General features: G+C 42.7%; 1 protein-coding gene across 24 annotated transcripts in view; it reads right to left on the bottom strand.

Moving 5' to 3' along the window:
- LOC309549166 (protocadherin Fat 4-like) overlaps positions 1–18735 on the bottom strand; it is a 292459-nt gene that overhangs the window by 205205 nt on the left and 68519 nt on the right. For all 24 annotated transcript variants that reach the window (XM_082249240.1, XM_082249258.1, XM_082249262.1 and 21 more), the window contains exons 17-22: positions 15212–15481; positions 13953–14090; positions 8216–8432; positions 5612–5773; positions 3348–3499; positions 3088–3259 (exon numbers count right to left, since the gene is read on the bottom strand). In XM_082249240.1, coding sequence (XP_082105366.1) covers positions 3088–3259; positions 3348–3499; positions 5612–5773; positions 8216–8432; positions 13953–14090; positions 15212–15481 — 1111 coding nt within the window. The remainder of the gene's footprint in view (positions 1–3087; positions 3260–3347; positions 3500–5611; positions 5774–8215; positions 8433–13952; positions 14091–15211; positions 15482–18735) is intronic.

Genomic DNA, 18735 nt, shown 5'->3' with positions numbered 1-18735 from the left:
ACATTGAAGGCCCTCTGCGGATTTTTAAAGAGGCCATCTTTTATTAACTTATCGAAATTTGGCCAGTTTTGCCGACTTCTGTCAAACAGGAATGTTGGAAAATTTCATTCAGTCACAGCCAATTGGCTGCAGTGCTGATCAGTGTCTTCTGACAGTGGAAGAGTCCTTGCTGTCAGAATACAGTGGAAAATCAGGCAGGATTTCTCTATCCGTCTTCTTGTTTGGATGAGGGAATCTGTTCATTTTTCTCGATCAGCCAGTGGCCTTAGATATCTTTTGAACTAGGCACAACTGAGCGATGACTCCCTATCATCTAACTAGTTTGAAATCTTCTTCCTATGTAGAATTCATTTTTGACAGAACAGATTGCAAACATGAGAAAGGACTGGACTTTAAAGAGGTTTGTGACTCCTCTTAGCATCCCCACTCCTTATCCCTCCCACAGTTCTCTTACTGAATTGTCCTGAGCTAGCTAGAGGAGGTAAATAGGATAAGGAAAATAAAATGATCACTGTTTGTAATGTAGCACTGCTCCCTTGAGAACTGCTGAATTTTTCACCTTTTGGGTCCCCCTGGGTTACCGTTAGCAACTGCATGCAGAAACGTAACACTTTACTTTCTAGCACAGTCAATTAACAGTCTAGGGATTTGTGTTTTTTGTTGTTTTATTTTATATGGGCATGGGAGAAGGGATGAGTGGAATAATCCAGAACTTGAATTATTCAAAATGCTGAGGACTTTTATCTGAAGGTGCGACAAGGCCGCAGTTTCACCTTGCCACTAGATGAATCTGAGGTAAACTTCCTGAATAGACAGCTTACTTAGCACTTATCTTCAGAGTACTCGGCTTGCACCCCCTTTTCACTCCACCAGCTGACACTATCCCCTGTACTCACGATACTGTTTTCCAGGTTCTCCAGTGTTTCAACTCCTATTAGTCAACTCTCCTGGACTTCTGAGTTCAACTCCTGCCTTCTGGCTCACGAGGCTGACTGCCTGTGACCATACACCAACTACTGCAGAAGAGGAGGCAGCCGCCACCCTCCTTCTGGGACTCTGCTCACCAGACAAAGACCCTGAGCACATGTGCTCCTGTCTTTTATACCACATCCCACAATGCACCGACACAGCAGTCTGTGCCAATCACTGGGGCTGTATCATAGCCTGTGTACTCATTGGTCAGGTTTCCTCCACTGTAGAATGTGCCTCCCCATTGGACCAGTGGGGACACTCCCCCAGACCAGATGAATCACACATTGAGCACATTGAGCAGACCTAACTCACAGATCCTGCTCCCTGTTAAGCACAGAGCAATATACAGTAGAATTTACCTGCTGCTCCTCTGATAGGCAGACAGAGCCAAAACTATACGCTTCCTCTAGCACCTACCTAGGAGGGTGCTACAGTAAATTTAGGTTTAATGTTGCCCCTCTAGCAAAGCTGCTCTACAACCCCAAATGGAAATTCCCCTGCTTTTATGTATAAGTGTTTAATGATTAAAGCTGATCTTGAGCCTTACCTTCAGTTTTGCACAGTTGTACAGACTCCTCTCCCATACCAAAATTGCTTACTCTGATTTATATGTACACTGTGACCTTCTCTCAGTGTGAATTGTAAACTCTGTTACTGAGCCTGTATCATTTCCTGAGCAGCATCACTAGTCCTTTTCTCCCAAGCCTTACTTTCAGTGGCCCACCTCTTCAATTTATTGGATTTTAGTTCCTTCAATAATGGAGACTCAGTATCACATGTGGGCATTACTTAGGGCAAATTGCATGCTTTTGCAACTTGGCTAGCAATGTCCACTCTAGAATGACACTGTCCCATCAAGGCATTTTGAATTTGCATATCTCTTCCCAAGAGCCCACTGTTTGCATTACAGCTGAGAGCTCTTGAGAAGAGTACTTGTAAAGAGTGCTATGATGTTATCAGAAAGCTATGTACAGCACCCTGCCCTTCCCTCCCACCAATAATAATGTGCCTGCACTGCATACAGAAGCAGAGACCTCACGATGACATCACTTGGTCTAAAATAAGGTATGCAATTAAAATGAAAAGGTTTTATTCAAAAATGTCATTAGCATGTTAATGATGGGGAAGGGAGAAACCAGGGTAGGCAACATATAAGCAGATCAAATCTCAGCTTTAAACAGACACGGGCAGGGCTTTTTTTCTCAGAGATTAGGTGCAGGAACATTCCCCTTTTAAGCCACCCCCTGTCTCTGCCCCCTACCCACTTCCATGTCTCTTGGTTACACCCACTACCCACCTCCCACTACCACCCTTTTTAGAGAATACAGAACCAAGTATTATTTTGTGGTGTTAAGTCATCTGTATGCAATTTGGTAACGATAAGAAAATAAGCAGTAAAATAGATCCCCTGAAGCCAGTGACAATAGACCCAACCCCAGCAACAATAGAAACCCATCTCAGGCACACTAGATCCCCCCAGCAATAACAGATCCACCAAGCAACAAAGCATCTTCCTTCAGAAATAATAGACCACACCCCTGAAACAATATATCCCCCTAGCAACACAAAACCCCAATCCCAGCAACAATATATCCCCCCAACAAATTGAGATCCCCCCAACAAAAATAGATTCCTCACATAACATTATATCCCCCAGCAACAATAGTCCCCCTGTTACAAAATACCATCTCAGCAACAAAAGATCCACCCCAGCAACAATATACCGCCAGCAGCAATGACAGATCAACAATGACAGCAAGCACAATAGCCTCTCCCTCAACAGTAGATCCTTGCCCGCAACAATTGACCCCTCAGCAACATAAGAAGATCCTTAGCAACAATAGACCCCCCTGCAAAAATAGATCCTTATCAGTTACAATAGATCCCCCAGCAGCCAGCATCATAGACCCTCCAGCACCCCTTGCCATTACATACATTCAGTGCTGGAGGTGTCAGAACAGTGTTCCCCCACGTTCCCCCTGAAAAAAAGCCCTGGTATGGGAACTTGTAAATTCATATTCTTCACACACTAATCACAAAAATTACAAAAAATAAAATGTGTTTTATGTATTGATGTATTTATTACTAATCATATTCAATGTTGATTAGGACTACCTTTATCCCTTTCAGTAGTGAAGCTGTATACCAAGGTGGCAGGTAAATAAAAAGCTCTGATCTGTGTTAAGATAGTATCTGGTGCTGTCCAGTCATTCAGTGCTTCAGGGCAATAATAATCAGATGAGAATACTGGGTAGCTGATATTGATGGGTGATAATGCCACAAACACCTATGAATTAAAAGATGTGAGACAACTTATGGCCAGTGTTATGAAACTTAATGACAAATACAAGAGTAGAGAAATTAAGATCACAGACCGTGACGGATGTGGAGAGTGGTGGGATTCCGTTATCACAGCAGTTCACTGTGAAAGCATAGTGTTGAGGGTAGTGGTGAGGAGGAAGGTCTTTTATTGCAAAGATATGCCCAGTAGCATTGGATATCGCAAACAGGCCTTCACTGCTGTCACCTGGGAAAAGATACCCATTAATTATTCACAAGAGATATTTACTCTGTCAACAGTAATATGTCAGATTCATTTAAAGTGGTTGTAAACCCTGGCATATACCCAGTGAAGTGAATAACCTCATAATACATAGAGATTAAATACATCTTCCTACATACATTTTACTTGTATATCTGCTGTCTTTCCTTTTCTACACCCTTTGAAAAGTGCAGATCATGTTAAAAATCTTTCTTCATCTTTCAGCAGTACAATGGGATGGGTGAGGAGAGTGGACTTACACTGTGTGGGAGCGGATTGGAGGAAAGGGACACACCCCCCCTCCACATAGGCAGAAGAACAAAGGAACATGCAGAGCTGTATTCTGAATAGACAAGATCCCTGCTTATCTCCCTCTAAGCTCCCTCCCAGACACAAATTGTGAGCTTATGTTATCTCATGAGTCGGAGAACTTTTGAGAAGTGACTAATGCTGATAACAAACGAACGAAGCACCAAAGAGAAATGACACTTAGAGCTTTGGAGAGAGATAAGTAAACACTAGATATATGTACTTAGTTCAAATTTCATGAATGGGGTTTACAACCACTGTAAGCTAAATTTACATTGAACTCTGCATTCAACGTATACTTGTTATCCATACCCACTGGAAGTCAGAAAGGGTTAGAAACTCTGATAGGTTTTCATATCTGTTTCTTTACCCATTAGGAAGGTTTCCCTCACTTCCTCTGTGTTTACCAAGAATAAAGTGAGAAAAATCTCTCCAACAAAGACACAAAGAGGCTGATTTACTAACGACAAATAGAATGTGTACTTTGCAAAGTGCAGTTGCACTCTGCAAGAGCAGTTGCTCCACAGCTTAATATATAAGAAGAAGCTCTGCTGACTTCCATCATCCAATTATTTGGAAGCAAAAATGCGGTTTTTAATATTTTCCATGCACATGACTGGATATCCTTTGTAAATTGAAGCTTTACCTCATTTACTAAGCTCTGGAGCAACTGCACTTGCACTGTTGCACAGTACAACTGTACTTTGCAAAGTACAGTTGCTCCAGAGCTTATCAAACAAGGTAAAGCTTAAATTTGCAAAGAATATCCAATCATGTGTAAGGATAAATATTAACAGCCCAAATGGGAGTTAAAAAATAATGAATTTGGAAATGTTTTTTGAAGTGTGGAATATAATATTGTGACAGGAAGTCAGGTAAATCTGTGAATGTAGTCACAGACAGGAGATGCATTTCCACCTGATTTAGAGAGTTCACCAATTACTATAGGGTGTCGGCTGCAGAGCTAGCCAGCAGGACGTTGAACAGACTTCAGCTGTTCAGAATGAGGAAATGAAGGCCTCTATAATTTGTCCAAAGGAAGTCTAAGGATTGCTGCCTCCTGTCGCCGTGTGGGCTGGGAGAGGAGGACAGACAGACGTGTGCCCCCTGAAAGCTGTGTGAGCATGGGGAAGACCTCCTAAAGCGATGTGAAGCTGAGGAGGGTAACAAGTGTGAAGACTACTTGAAGTGAGGTCTTGGATCGTTTCTAGGTGAAAAGAAACCAATGGACATTTCCTGTGTGAAGGGGAAATTAACCAGTTGTGAAGACTTCTCAAGGTGAGAAAACGAACTATTTCTATGTGGAAGAAATAAATGAATGTTTGCCATGTGAAGAGACAAGCAAAGGGGCATTCTCATTGTGAAGAGTAAAGGGACGTATTCAATGGACATTTGTTGTGGGAAGATAAAACATGGACTGTTGAGTATCCGCTGTAGGATAAGAAAGTCTGCCCAACAGTAGGTTGGGGACAGACTCTTAGGTAGGTTCCAGTGTGAGAAGGTAGCCGCCCACAGAGGCAAGGATTTATTTTGGTGTTTTATTTTATTTTGCTGTTTTTGACGCTTGCAGTCTGGTGAAGAAAATTGCATTAATAAACCAAACTGTTGTTTGCAAGCACTTATCGGCTATCTCTCTGTGAAAATGCACCCCCCAAGGGGTCATCCACACCCGCCACCGAGCTAATCCCTTACAATATGTATATCATGATATTTCATTGTGTAGTGAGAGAAATCCCTTGCACCGGCTATTTAAATATACTGTTACGTATAATTGATTATCTTATGTACCTGATATTGAATAATGGATTCCTTCATCCACAGATTTATTTCCATGTGTTGCATTAATGTCAAGAAAAACACTTCCTGTGGTGTAAGCATTGTCCCATATGACTGCATGGTACACTATATTATCCACTCTAGGTCCCTGTTCATTCACATCTTCCACATGTACTTGGGGACAAATATAGAACAAATAAATAAAGTAATATATAAAGCAGAATAAGATACTGCAGAAAACACACATCAATAGGACAGAGCAAAATGCAACAATCATCTAACCCATACGATACAATATTATTATTCTCTGGTGTATGATGTAGATATAGTACTACAGTGAAGCTGTGAAGCTGTGCAAGGACCCAGTGTGACTCATTGGCCTATATTAGCTGTAGATTGAGTGGGACTTCTTTCTACAGTCAAGAAAACCTTCTGCGAAAAAGCAGAGGAGAGAGGGTACGACCATCTAGGTGTAGACTATTTATTGCTCAAAGGGTTTAAAAGTTATGTACACTTACTTGTAATACTATTAATAAAAGCACATCAAAAGCATCACCGAGAGGATACAAGGGAATGTGCAGAGTATGCCATTGAAGTGGTCAGATTGTGCAGAGTGACGCCTGGGATTGGCTGTGGTATTTATAGAGTAGTGCCGGGAAGTGGAGGTCACTGTGTGGTAGACTGCAGAGCCAGCGTGGAACGCACAGTGTGGGATACATAGTGAGTCCAGTTCAGGATTGGAGGTAACGCAAGACAGAAGAGGCATAATAACGTGTTTCAGGGCCGTATATGCCCCTTTCTGAAGCCAGGTTTGTTAGAAATAGTAGAAATTAAAAATCAACAATAAATATGATAAAAAAAATCAGTTTTGTTACAAGACCCACACTTGGGACCGATGGTTCCTGCTAAATCTAAGTTAATGTATCACCAGGACTGTAACATTAGAACTCAAAAGGCTCCCAGTAAGCTTAAAAAAATAAATTTAAAAAAGCCATTGTCCAGGTAATATGTTTGGCCATTTGATATGCATGTTCCAATGCAAAAGATGGAGGTTGTCATTTTTGTTTTTTCTTAGGTTAAATTTTTTATTTTACATTTTTTATATATGATTTTTTAAAATAATTTTTATTGTTTAGTTTTATCTATTATTAATCTGTATTACAGTGGCAGTTTATTGTGATTTAGCGCGCTTTGGTTTTTAGCTAAGCCCCATGTCATCCTTTGTATCCCCATTCATCGCATGTGTTATTTTTCCTTGTATATAAGTTCACGTTCCATTTTCAACTATCCCAGCTTGAGAAATGGGCATATATGGTCCTGAAACACACTACCACGCCCCTTCTGCCTGACGTTACTAGGAACAGAACCTGCTGTGTGTTTCACACTGGCTCTGCAGTCTACCACACAGTGATCGCCATTTCCCTGTGGTCACCCCAGCCGCTCCCATGCATCACTCTGCATACTCCTCCAGGTCCTCCTGGTGATGCTTTGGATGTGCTTTTATCTACATCATTACATGCAAGTGTATTTTACTTTTTAACCTTTGGTGCAATAAATTATCCATACTTAGATGGTCACGTCCTCTTTACTCTGCTTTTTTACAATTTATTTTGGAGGATTCACCCTTACTGTGTGCGGCAAGCCATTCTTAATGACTGACTCTGTGTATATGTTGGACTCTTGAGGGGCCCACTATCCTCCCATCTCAAGCTGTTTTCGGCTATTTGTGCCATAATATATGCCCTTTTTTCCAGGTAAATTTCTACTCGTAAGAAAGGCGAGAAGAAAGAGGCAATCTTGATTATGACCTAAACATGCTCCTGGGGTAGAGAGAGAAAAAAAATCACTGCTGCTGGTAGGACCACACAGAAATTCTGATTAAATGCAGATTTCAGTTCATCTTGCAACTGAAGAGATAAAGAAAATACTTGGACAGCTACACATCCTAAGAACCGCCTTTATTCCGTTATTCCATTAGACAGCAAACAGGCACAGTGAAGAGAATGCTGGTCAAGGTTCATGGTTCAACATTGCTTAATCATAGCCAATGATTGGCTATGGCTATATTCGTGCTGGTAAAGCGTGAAACTCATTAATTCTTGTACCACTCCCTCTTCACTGTACCTGTTTGCTGTCTCATGGAATTGGACAATAAAGGCGGTTCTTAGGATGTGCGGCTGTCCAGGTAAACTCCTAACATTGATCCTAATTTGTAGTATTCAAGTGTTGTCATGTAGCAACCAACACTCCCTTCAGTCCCTGCTTGACATGGACTGAGATATAAAGAAGTTTTTGCCATCTGAAACCATGAAAGAGTTCAGTGTTTAGAAAAGGCTGTTCTTTATCTGCATCCATTTAACCATACACATAAAACAAGTTTTTATATTTGGGCAGTAGTTGAATGAGCCTCCAAAAACATATGTTGCTCATGGCCCATTGGGGACTATGCCTGGCACTGTCGCCTGTGATATCCTGTGATTTCTGACATGTCCACTGGACGCTCAACCTCCAGCTCACATCTCCAGAGATGAAAGCAGCAATTCTATCACACAGCACCATACAGTATACTTCAGAACAATTTAAATACCCCTTTCAATCAAACAAAGATACTGATACCAATAACTGTTGCAGTGCTCCGGTATTGAGGATTTCTTGGGCTGTAAGCAATCACTGTCATCACATGTTGTGGGCTGGTCTCAAAGTCCAATGGGTGCAAGATGGACAGATTTCCAGAGGTTTCTCCAATGTGAAATAACGAAGACACTTTGTTGAATAAATACATAATAAGAGCATTGTCTCCTGTGTCAGCATCTGCTGCAGAAACATTCAGTATCTAAATAAAACAACAATCATGTTAATGGTATCTTAACTGTAACATAGTAAATATAGACAGGGAATAAAGCCTCATGTTGGAATTGTAAGTGCTCAGAATTATGAGAATAATGTCTTGTTGACAGTTATTATGTTTACTGATTTTAGTAGTGTGACGAGACCAATCTTGCCCCATTGCATTGGAGGAGCCTGGTTGCCCGCCTGCTGCCTTTGGACTATGGACCAGGCTTTAAAAGACTTTGTTCCCCTATGTTTTAGCTGCTACGCTCCAAATTACTTTAAAGAGGTTGTCACTATGTCTGCAAATTCAATGGGTATTAGCTGCAGATTGAGGGGGGGATTGCTTCCAGCAGCCCCCTCCTAAAGAATGTCTACTGATTAACTCAGTGCTTTTGTCTAAAATAGGACAGTATGTTAATAGAGTCTGAGACTATTGATAAGCATGTTAATGAGCTCACCTGGCTGTAATTACACAGTCATTGTTCATGTGGTATTCTCAAAGTATATATAAGTGTGTGTTTCTTGCAATAAAAGAGAAGAGAGTTACTCTTGATCAAACCTCACTACAGAGCCTTGTCTCGTACTTGGGGGGGAATTATTGATGTGCTTCATGTATGCGGATTGGAGTGGTCGATAGCTGTCCGGGTGTTTGGGAGTGGATTATCCTAGACGACTGTAACCCCTTTCATACTTTGGGGTGTCGTAACAATTGGTGGCAGCGGTGGGATCGATCCTACAGCCAGAAGGACAGCTACAGGGGACACCATTGCTCTGGATTTTACAATTGAGGGCAACGCATGTCCCAGTACAGCGACCCTGACAGCACCAGCATGGAACCAGCAGTGGAGTACAGATATTCTCTGAAAGAATATGACCGTATGATGTGGTTACGGATGAGCTTCTTCGGACCCAATCCACTGGAGAGATCCAAGCGGTTCGCAAAGAACTTAGTGTTCGGGACTCTGCTAGACAGGGCAGAGAGAGAGGGCCAGCTGGCACGTTGGGAGGAACTCCAGCGGCAGGTACAGTTAAGGGAAGAGGAGAACCCAGTCTCCATTCCCCAGCTGCAGCCTGATTTATTGGGAATTGGGAGCCCAGTCTCCATTCTCCAGCGGCAGGCTGAGTTACAGGGGGCAGAGACAGTCAGTCCTGTCGCCCAGCAGCAGATTGATTTGTTGGGAATTGGGAGCTCAGTCTCCATCCCACAGCAGCAGAGTGTCCTGCAGGAAACAGAGAGCCCAGTCTCCTTTCCTCAGCAACAGGACACTGTATTGGGAGCAGAGACAGTCGGTCTCCCTCCCCAGGGGCTGGAAGTATATTTGGGAGAGGAGCTTGTTACCCCCTCTCCCCATTGACAGAGTGATATCCAGGGAATTGGGAGCGCAGTCTCCATCCCTCAGCGGCCGATTGACTTACAGGTTGTCACTATGTCTGCAAATTCAATGGGTATTAGCTACAGATTGAGGGGGGGATTGCTTCCAGCAGCCCCCTCCTAAAGAATGTCTACTGATTAACTCAGTGCTTTTGTCTAAAATAGGACAGTATGTTAATAGAGTCTGAGACTATTGATAAGCATGTTAATGAGCTCACCTGGCTGTAATTACACAGTCATTGTTCATGTGGTATTCTCAAAGTATATATAAGTGTGTGTTTCTTGCAATAAAAGAGAAGAGAGTTACTCTTGATCAAACCTCACTACAGAGCCTTGTCTCGTACTTGGGGGGGAATTATTGATGTGCTTCATGTATGGCGGATTGGAGTGGTCGATAGCTGTCCGGGTGTTTGGGAGTGGATTATCCTAGACGACTGTAACCCCTTTCATACTTTGGGGTGTCGTAACAAGTAGATTGCATATTAGGTATTTGTAAAGAGGTAGATCTCATGCTTCCAAATTCTGAAAAGTTTCAGATGTAGATACCCTGCTATTTAGATTGTTGGGACTTGTTCTCACCTACGTGGTTTATCACAGTTCAGTACCACATGGTAACTGCATACAAGAACTGAACCACTTTATTTAAAAGTTCAGTTTAGATCTATGATTCTACAATTAGTATACCTTGACTCTGAGAGGTTGATTTACTAAAGGTAAATAGACTGTGCACGTTGCAAAGTGCAGTTGCTCCAGGGCTTAGTAAATGAGGTAAGGTTTCACTTTGCAAAGAGTATCCAATCACGTGCAAGAAAAAAAAAAACAGCATTTTTGCTTACACATGATTGGATGATGGAAATCAACAGTGCTTCTGCTCATTTACTAAGCTCTGAAGCTAGTGCACTTGCAGAGTGCAACTGCACTTTTCAAAGTGCACAGTCTTTTTGTGTTTAGTAAATCGACCCCTATAAGTGCACTTAAAAAGCCATGACCTTTTTACCTGCAGTTTTTACTGCAATTAAAGGAACCCATATGGTGATGTCAGAGAATTCACAAAAAATTGATTTCTTTATTGGAAAATGTTGATTTTGTTTCCCGTTAAGATAATAATTCCTATTTAACATAACCATAGTGGTCAATAAAGAAACAATATAGACAAATTGCCATTTCATAATTAAAAAAGCAATGTTTTATCATCTATGTGTAGCATTGAGAAAGGCTACTTTCAGCCCAATTCAGCCTATTTCTCTGAAAGCAGAGGCTCTGTGGAATAAAATGGCAGTTGCAATTTTTCATGTCACACGATATTTGCACTGCATCACAGCAATACTTTCAGTATAAACACTTTTAGTGAACACAAAGACAATAATATCTCCAGCACTTGGGTAAAATTTAAAAGCAGCTTAAACGTTAATAAGTGTAGCCATATTTATTATTATTATTTTGTTCTGCTGAACAGAAAACAGGGCTAAACAACTATGGCTGCTGTAAAAAAAAAAAAAAAAAAAAAAAGGAAAAATCCAAATCCCACCCTACCATCTATCTAATTATGCTGGATTACATTTACTGGTTAGGCTAAAACATTTTATGCAAAGTATATACTGAAAAACTGACTTTTAATGAGTCAAGATGGCTACCACCCACATTTAAAACATTTGATTTATTCACACAGTCTTTAGTTCCATCAATGTCCCTGTGATATGTAGCTGTGCTAGTTTTTAGAATGAGATCACATGTAGATACTCTGCAGTTATTTCTCACACTTCTGCTGATATTTCTGCCCCCAGTGTCTGAAAAAAAGATACTTTTGGCCCCACTTGATTACATTAAAGGTACCATTGAGTGCAACTACGGAGTTCCACCCTCTGCGGAGGAGGCGCCGGTAGGACTGAGGAGACGGCTTCCGGGGACTGAACTGATGAGAAGCTGCCGTGACCGTGAGGTAAGTGCACGGGGGGGGGGAACGCTGGCATCTCTGCATTGATTGGGGGCATCGCTGTGGGCACTCTGCGATTGGGGGCATTGCTGTGGGCACTCTGCAATTAAGGGCATCGCTGTGGGCACTCTGCAATTGGGGGCATTGCTGTGGGCACTCTGCAATTGGGGGCATTTCTGTGGGCACTCTGCGATTGGAGGCATCGCTGTGGGCACTCTGCGATTGGGGGAATCGCTGTGGGCACTCTGCGATTGGGGGCATCGCTGTGGGCACTCTGCGATTGGGGGTATCGATGTGGGCACTCTGCGATTGGGGGCATCGCTGTGGGCACTCTTCAATTGGGGGCATTGCTGTAGGCACTCTGCAATTGGGGGCATTGCTGTGGGCACTCTGCAATTGGGGGCATTGCTGTGGGCACTCTGCGATTGGGGGAATCGCTGTGGGCACTCTGCGATTGGGGGCATCGCTGTGGGCACTCTGCGATTGGGGGCATCGCTGTGGGCACTCTGCGATTGGGGGCATCGCTGTGGGCACTCTGCGATTGGGGGCATTGCTGTGGGCATTGACGTCCCCCCCCCCCTTGCTCAGTCTAAAGGTTTGCGCTCAGAAAATGTTTTACTTGCTCAGCACAGTAAAAAATTAGAGGGAACATTGGCAGAATAGGTAGGGAATTTTGATGACATCGTAAGGGCTGAGGCACAAGTCCTACTGCGCATGAGCGGGTGCATGCGCACCAACAGATCGGGCAGCGCCATCTCTTATAACAAACATCCATCCCATCTCCATGGCACACACTGCACCGATCGGACAATCCTATTCCCTACCCACACGCCCACTGTCTCATTGTCGGGTCGGTGCAGTGTGGGGCATGGGGATCGGATTGTCGGGTCGGGGTAGTGTCGGGTCAGCGCAGTGTGTGCCATGGAGATTGGATGGATGTTTGTTATAAGAGATCCCGCTGCCCGACCCGTTGGTGCGCATGCGCTGGTGCATGCACACTAGGACTTTTGTCTGACCCCTTACGATGCTATCATAATTCCCTACCTATTCTGCGCATTCCCAACAATAGGAAGTGTGACGCAGGTACAAGCTGCATGACGAATCCACAACTGATCTCAATCGAAAATGACGTAGATAGGGAAATCTGATGGGGTAGGGAAATCTGATAGAACACCGGGCGAAACTGTTGAAGCGGCGGGTGTGCGCGGGCACGCGGCGGATGTGCGCTCGCGCGGACTTACTGCTAAGCGCCAGCGGGTGTTACAAGTGGCGGTGGGCGAGCGATGTCACGCGAGAGCCGCTCGGTCAGCTGGCTACGTCATGCGGCTCTCACGTTGTTAGAAAAAAAGAACGAGATAAGCGAGAGCCGCTCAGTCAGCTCTGCGCATGTCCTCGTCGTTGCTAGGGCAACAGGGACGCAGAACTAACAGAGGCTCTCGCTTAACTGGAACAAGTCTGTTTTTACAAATGTTTGACCACATATGTTCTAGCGCCCGTTAATTTAACGGGCTTAATGTCTAGTAAAGAAATAATATGCAATAGTACAGTTATAATCTATGCATTTTTTTACTGCAGTTATATTGCCATTAATATTAATAACAGAGACCTTACTGTGTATTTTGCATGCAATCATAAGAGAATTTAATCCAGAAATCCAGTTTTCCTGCCACCAGTCAGGAAACCTGGCAGGCACCCAGCTTGAACCAAACAAATTATTTGCATGCAAGAACAGACTGGCTGCTGCTTAGTCTCTAATATACTGTAGTAGTTTGTGCTACATACGGTAAGTGGAACTGTGGCCTGCCAACAGTATAAGAAACTCCTGCTCTGCTGCAGGATACAAAGAAAGTTGGTATTAGCGCTCCTCTGACTTTCTGATTGGCAGAGATGGAGATCATGACACATTCTTCCCACCTCTCCACTTTAGCCAATCAGAGAAATCCTTGTATTCATTGAAAAAAATACAAGGCTTCTCCTGAATGGTGGAGATGCTCTGATATTGACTATCTATCCGGCAGTAGTGGGGAAGTGTCTCGTATTGCACTGTTTACTGTATGTTAGCACAAGATACTACTGTATATTATTAAACAGCAACCAGTGGATTCTGGCATATACATAGTTTGTTTGGTTCAAGCTGGACCAAACAAAAATTATAAAAATGAATCTGGATTGACGCTTCTCTCTTTATATTTTCAGAATATACTGAGGATAGATACCACATATGGAGCTTCATTTTCCTTTACAGTAACTTCATACAGACTTTGTTCAAATATAGGAGGGTTATCATCAACATCTTGAACAGTAACATGGATCATTGTTGTGGATGATAAAGGCGGCGTCCCAGAATCCTGTGCCTGTAAAGAGAAATACAGGCATGTAAAATGCAAAGCAGCAAATGATCTTATAGGATTTCAAAAATAATGGTGTGATATCTTTCAATGTATATAGAGTAATCTGAATTAAAGCCTAAGTACAAGGAACATAACTTACAGTGTGTAGGGTGTGCTGATTTTTCTTCTGTTGGTAAAAATACCCCTCCATGCATACTCCCTCCCCCCAACCCCACTGCCCAAATGTTCCAGTCCACCATAGTTCTAGTGGTGGTTACTAGAACTATAGGGCTGTCACAGGCCTCTCATCAAGAGAGCCCAATTATGAACACCCTTTCCACCTAGCTGCTCCATCCATATTACAGCTTCAAACACAATCTATGAATGGAGCCTATCAATCATTCATAGATCCTGTTTCATTCTGAGAAGCTGTAATATACCTGCCATGAATTGAGCAGATGGGCACAAAGTGTGGGCATGGTGGGGTTCCCTTGATGAGAGCTTGTGACAGCCCCTTAGTTCTACTAACCTCTCCACTGCGCCAGAAGATTGAGGACATGGGGGTGTGGGGGGAGGCATGGATGAAGGAGGATTTCATCTATAAGAAAAGACATTAGCACAAGGGACACATTCTACCGACTTTAGGTTTTGCTCCTTGTGCTGATTTTTCTGTTTTTTTATTTTAGCTGCACTTTGGCTTTAAACCCTAAATTAACTTCTCCTATTTACTCCCTTATATATTTTGTTCTAAGTTGAAATACAAAACACCTTCCCCTATTTTATGGAGGAGAGGAAAGGGAGAATATGTGTAGTCCTGTGCTAGGATGACAATGCTACTCCTCAAAGATGCAGTACAATGAGTGAACGGCCGAATGTATATTACTGGCAGGATGACCGGATGAAAAATAAATGATTTCTAAAAACAAAATAAAACAAATGCAGCCACCACATGTAAGCACTGGTATGTTTAATATATTACATTTTTGTTTTTTGGCATAGATACGCTTAACCTAATTTCAGGGTAGGTTTATGGCTGTTATTTTTAACAAGTAGAAAACAGTTGAAAAGAGTTGGTGTAAACATTTTATACATTCAGCTGATAACACAAGCAATTTGGCAAAGCAGAATGCAGATTTCAGACTTACTATTACTGTGAGTTCATAGCTATCTGCTGTCTCTCTATCCAATGGCTTGCAATTGGACAATTGGCCTGTAGAATTGTCAATGTGGAAAATGCCATCAAAGTCATTTTTCAGCATGTATGTCACAGAACCATTATTACCGTTGTCTTTGTCAGTTGCCTTTATTAGCCCCAAATCAAGGAAATTCTCATTTTCCTGGCATATGACATTTTTTTGAATGACAGGTGAGAATACTGGAACATTATCATTCATGTCAAGGACAGTAACAGTAACCTATGAAAAAACACAGAGATCCCACAGATTATTGTTAATCAAGGGCTAGCAGATATAAAAAATATCAGATCAATTCAAATTAGTGGCTACTAGTTTTTTTGGTAATTCTGTCTGTTTGCCTTTGCTTGCAGTAAAGCCAAGGAAATGACCCAATAGCATATTAAAGTGTATTTACTAAACAAAAATGCTGTACTACTGTTACAGAAAAACAATACAAGACATACAGAATGCTAAAATATGCTTACATGCACATGCTACCTATCTTTCCTAGCAAATGTACTAATCTGTATGCAAAAAGAACACGCTAAAAGGTCACTTAGCTTTTATTATAGCTGGTCCATGATTTCCATAGCAAAAATGGCATTTCAAGCAATTGCATGAAAATGTGTTCTTGATTTTGGCAGTCTTTCTTTCTCTTGTAGTCTCACTTCTAGCCTTGTCCCTTCTTTCGGCTTGTGTCGCTGGCCTTTTATTTAGGAAAGTTTGCTAGTCATTCCCACATGGACATAGTCATTTCAAGTTTGGTACTTACATCAGTTTCTACGAGGGGCGCATTTTTGTCTACAATTTTTGGTGGCATCTGATGAACTCATCCCGTTCATGCAACCGGTTTTAGTATGGTTCCATTTCATTGACGACATCTTTGTGGTTTGAGATGGGACACGGGAGGATCTAAACAATTTCATGCGAAGTTTGAATGTGAATAATTTCAATGGAAAGCGATGCCCGTTCAATCAACTTCTTGGATGTGCAAATATGGAAAAGTGAGGATGGGTTCCGGTCGACTGGCTTGTTTCGCAAGCCATCGGCAGGAAACTCCATCCTACATGCAACAAGTTTCCATCAGTAGCCATTGAGCAGGTCCATCCCATACACACAATATTTACAAATGAGATGGAACTGTTCGAATGAAACAGACTTTAAAAGATAGGCAGACAACCTGAGAGAGGCTTTTCTCACATGGTTACTCTCCCACTTGCCTCAAAAAGGCCTTCAAAAGGGCTTACAACCACGATAGACAGTATTTGCTCTACAAATCATACAAAATGACCCTTTATGGATAATCACGCACTTTCCAAACCAACATGCTCAAATTAGGGGCATAATACAGAGGTATTGGCATGTACTCACCATGGACCCCCCTCATAAATCCATTGATTCCAGAAAGTCCAGGATTCACTTTTAGGCAAACTAAATCTATCAAAGATAGATTTGTTTCTAGCGAGTATAGGGAAAGTCCATTCGGTGATCCATGCAAACGTTTTGGCACGTTCAACTGTGGAGGCTGCCAATACTGCAGATATATGGATACAGCTAACACAGTGAAACTGCCAAATGGTGAGATATACAAACCGCATCATTTTGCAAATTGCAAAATGAAAGGGGTCATTTACCTGTTAAGGTGGGAATGCTCATGTTTTTATGTGGGCAAGACCAGATTGGAATTTTGGCGAAGTGCCTACCGACACATCCGGAGTATGCAAACCAGAAACCCGGATGTGCCCTTGGATAGACATGTTGCCACAGTCCATAATGGTAGGTTCCCCAGAGTCTCCTTCCTCTTTCTAGATCGGGTGCATCCAGGTCTCTGAGGTGGCGGCTGCAACAAAATCCTGCTCCAGAGGGAGCAGAGATAGATATTTATGTTGAGAGCCACCTCACCCCCCCCCCCCCGGTTTAAACAAGGTAGTTTCTTTTAGTCCTTTTCTAGAAGGTTTTGGCGGCCCAGAGTGGGATTAGCTCTGATATCTACCAACATTCTGTATTCCCTCATTCTCCTTTTTTCTTTTTCTTTCTTCTCTTTTCTTTTTTGCATTAATAGTATTGATTATTAGTATTGACTAATATGATTTATCAAAATGTTCGGGCTAGAGTTTCAACTTTCTGATGAGCTTTGTGTATGTTTTTGTGTATTATGTTCCCAATCATGCCTTTCTGGGCTGCCAAGCTGATCCTTCTCATGTGTGACGGGCTCCGGATTTAGCGGTCATAGGTCCATCTTGACCTGTCCGGTTGTCATGGCACCTGTATTGCGTTGGTGGTACCTCGTGAAAATTGCATACCCACGTCACTTCCTGTCAGAAACGTAATGGAACAGCTGAGCAGCGTAGCAGTGCACATGCTCACAGCTCCGGATACGTCATTGAACAGCTGAGGAGCTCACTAGTGCGCATGCTCGGAGGGTATGGAATTTTCACGGTAGTGTGTTGTAACGTTACACCGCCTCAGCTGTTACATTAAAACAGCTCAGCTGCAACATGAGTCATCTCCGCTCCTAACCCTGTCACTTCCCTGATCTCGGCTAGTAAATGTAAAAGCGGCGGCAGGTATATGAAATGTAAATCACAGAGATCTCGGCTCCGTGATTGGCTTTTACATTTAGTAGCCAAGATCAGGGAAGTGACAGGGATAGGAGCGGAGATGATTTATGTTGCAGCGGAGATGTTTTAATGTAACTGCCGCAACAGCTGATGCCGTGTAACGTTAGAACACACTACCGTGAACATTCCCTACCCTCCGAGCATGCGCACTAGTAAGCTCCTCAGCTGTTCACTGATGTAGGTGCTGACGTAGGTGCACCAGAAGTGATGAGGGTATGGAATTTTTATGGGTATGGTTTTTTCACGGAACCCTGGCCGTGATAATGAGACTTGGCTTGCAGTGCACATGCGCACTGCACCTCGTTCTGTCTTTACTTCCTGACGGCTCCGATAGTCCCTCCCTCCGGGGACGCCGGGTCTTGGTGTAGCAGCGGGCACCGTCAATCCGGGGGGGGGGGGCGTCTTCTCCCCTATGCCCTCCAGCTGTAGAGGATGTTCATCAATCGTAATTAAGGTAACCTCCCTTATATATTTAGCAGGCCTCACTAGTTGCTTCCATCTCTCACCGAAGTGGAAGATATATGCTGCCGCCCTGCATTTTTCAGGTATGACAAGCGGTCCATGGGTGGATAATTGTGTCCTGGTGTGTAATTTTTCTGGTTTGGTACTGATCAATTGTTAATGTTGATTAATTTGTAGATTGCTGGCTGCCATTAGGTGGCAGTTGGATTGGGGCTACCTATGGAAACGGTTCATTACTCCATTATATGAAGTTTCAATACCCCCTTTGGAGCCTGGTGGGTTTTATTAATAAAGTCCTTAGCTATAGACATGCTATTAAAACTAGTCAGCCCCATCTTAGGGCTTTTGATTGTAACACCCATTAATCATTTACCACTGTCTCCATATAGATATAGCTACAATGTTGACCCT

Source organism: Pelophylax lessonae (genome assembly GCF_965119305.1).
Source record: "Pelophylax lessonae genome assembly, chromosome: 3".
In the NCBI taxonomy this organism is placed as follows: domain Eukaryota; kingdom Metazoa; phylum Chordata; class Amphibia; order Anura; family Ranidae; genus Pelophylax; species Pelophylax lessonae.
Note: the sequence above shows the minus strand (reverse complement) of the source record. Positions and strands in the feature narration are given on the sequence as shown.